This window comes from Malurus melanocephalus, unplaced genomic scaffold (genome assembly GCF_030028575.1).
Source record: "Malurus melanocephalus ecotype Western Australia unplaced genomic scaffold, MMel_1.1 scaffold_1646, whole genome shotgun sequence".
NCBI classification, from domain to species: Eukaryota; Metazoa; Chordata; class Aves; order Passeriformes; family Maluridae; genus Malurus; species Malurus melanocephalus.
In genome coordinates, this window is record NW_026624878.1 from 23,558 (window position 1) to 24,821 (window position 1,264).

Sequence of the window (1,264 nt, forward strand, 5' to 3'; positions counted from 1 at the left end):
GACCCCAATGACCCTGAGTGACCCCTGAGTGACCATTGAGTGACCATTGAGTGACCAATGAGTGACCATTTCCCCCCAGACCCATTTCATGCAGTGCTCCGAGCACAACGTGGATTTCGAGGGTCTCGACTGCGACATTTTCGAGTCCCCGAAGCCGATGACGATGGCGCTGTCGGTGCTGGTGACCATCGAGATGTGCAACGCCCTCAACAGGTGAGGGGACATTGTCATTGTCACCATTGTCACCATTGTCACCTTCAGTGTCACCATTGTCATTGTTATCATTGTCATTGTCACCATTGTCACTGTCGGTGCTGGTGACCATCGAGATGTGCAACGCCCTCAACAGGTGAGGGGACATTGTCATTGTCACCTCTGTCACTGTCATTGTCATTGTCACCATTGTCACCTTCAGTGTCATCATTGTTATCATTGTCACCATCAGTGTCACCATTGTCACCATTGTCATTGTCATCATTGTCATTGTCATTGTCGGTGCTGGTGACCATCGAGATGTGCAACGCCCTCAACAGGTGATGGCAGTGTCATTGTCATTGTCATTGTCACCTCTGTCACTGTCACCTCTGTCATTGTCATTGTCACCTTCAGTGTCACTATTGTCACCACTGTCGGTGCTGGTGACCATCGAGATGTGCAACGCCCCCAACAGGTGAGGGGACATTGTCACCTCTGTCATTGTCATTGTCACCTTCAGTGTCACCATTGTCACCATTGTTATCATTGTCATTGTCACCATGGTCACTGTCGGTGCTGGTGACGATCGAGATGTGCAACGCCCTCAACAGGTGATGGCAGTGTCATTGTCACCATTGTCATTGTCACCTGTCATTGTCATTGTCACCATTGTCACCTTCATTGTCACCATTGTCATTGTCATCATTGTCACCATTGTCATTGTCATTGTCATTGTCATCATTGTCACCTTCATTGTCACCATTGTCACCTCTGTCATTGTCACCATTGCTATCATTGTCATTGTCATTGTCACCATTGTCACTGTCGGTGCTGGTGACCATTGAGATGTGCAACGCCCTCAACAGGTGACATTGGCATTGTCACCATTGTCATTGTCACCATTGTCATTGTCACCATTGTCATTGTCACTGTCGGTGCTGGTGACCATCGAGATGTGCAACGCCCTCAACAGGTGACAATTGGCATTGTCACCATTGTCACCTTCATTGTTATCATTGTTATCATTGTCATTGTCATTGTCACCTCTGTCACTGTCACCTCTGTCATT

General features: G+C 47.9%; 1 protein-coding gene across 1 annotated transcript in view; it reads left to right on the top strand.

Moving 5' to 3' along the window:
- Positions 1-213, top strand: part of LOC130587220 (sarcoplasmic/endoplasmic reticulum calcium ATPase 1) — a gene marked incomplete at its 3' end in the record, with an annotated part of 20,319 nt that extends 20,106 nt beyond the window's left edge. The window contains exon 7 of the mRNA XM_057388183.1: positions 80-213. Coding sequence (XP_057244166.1) covers positions 80-213 — 134 coding nt within the window. The remainder of the gene's footprint in view (positions 1-79) is intronic.
- Between the last annotated feature and the right edge of the window lie 1,051 nt (positions 214-1,264).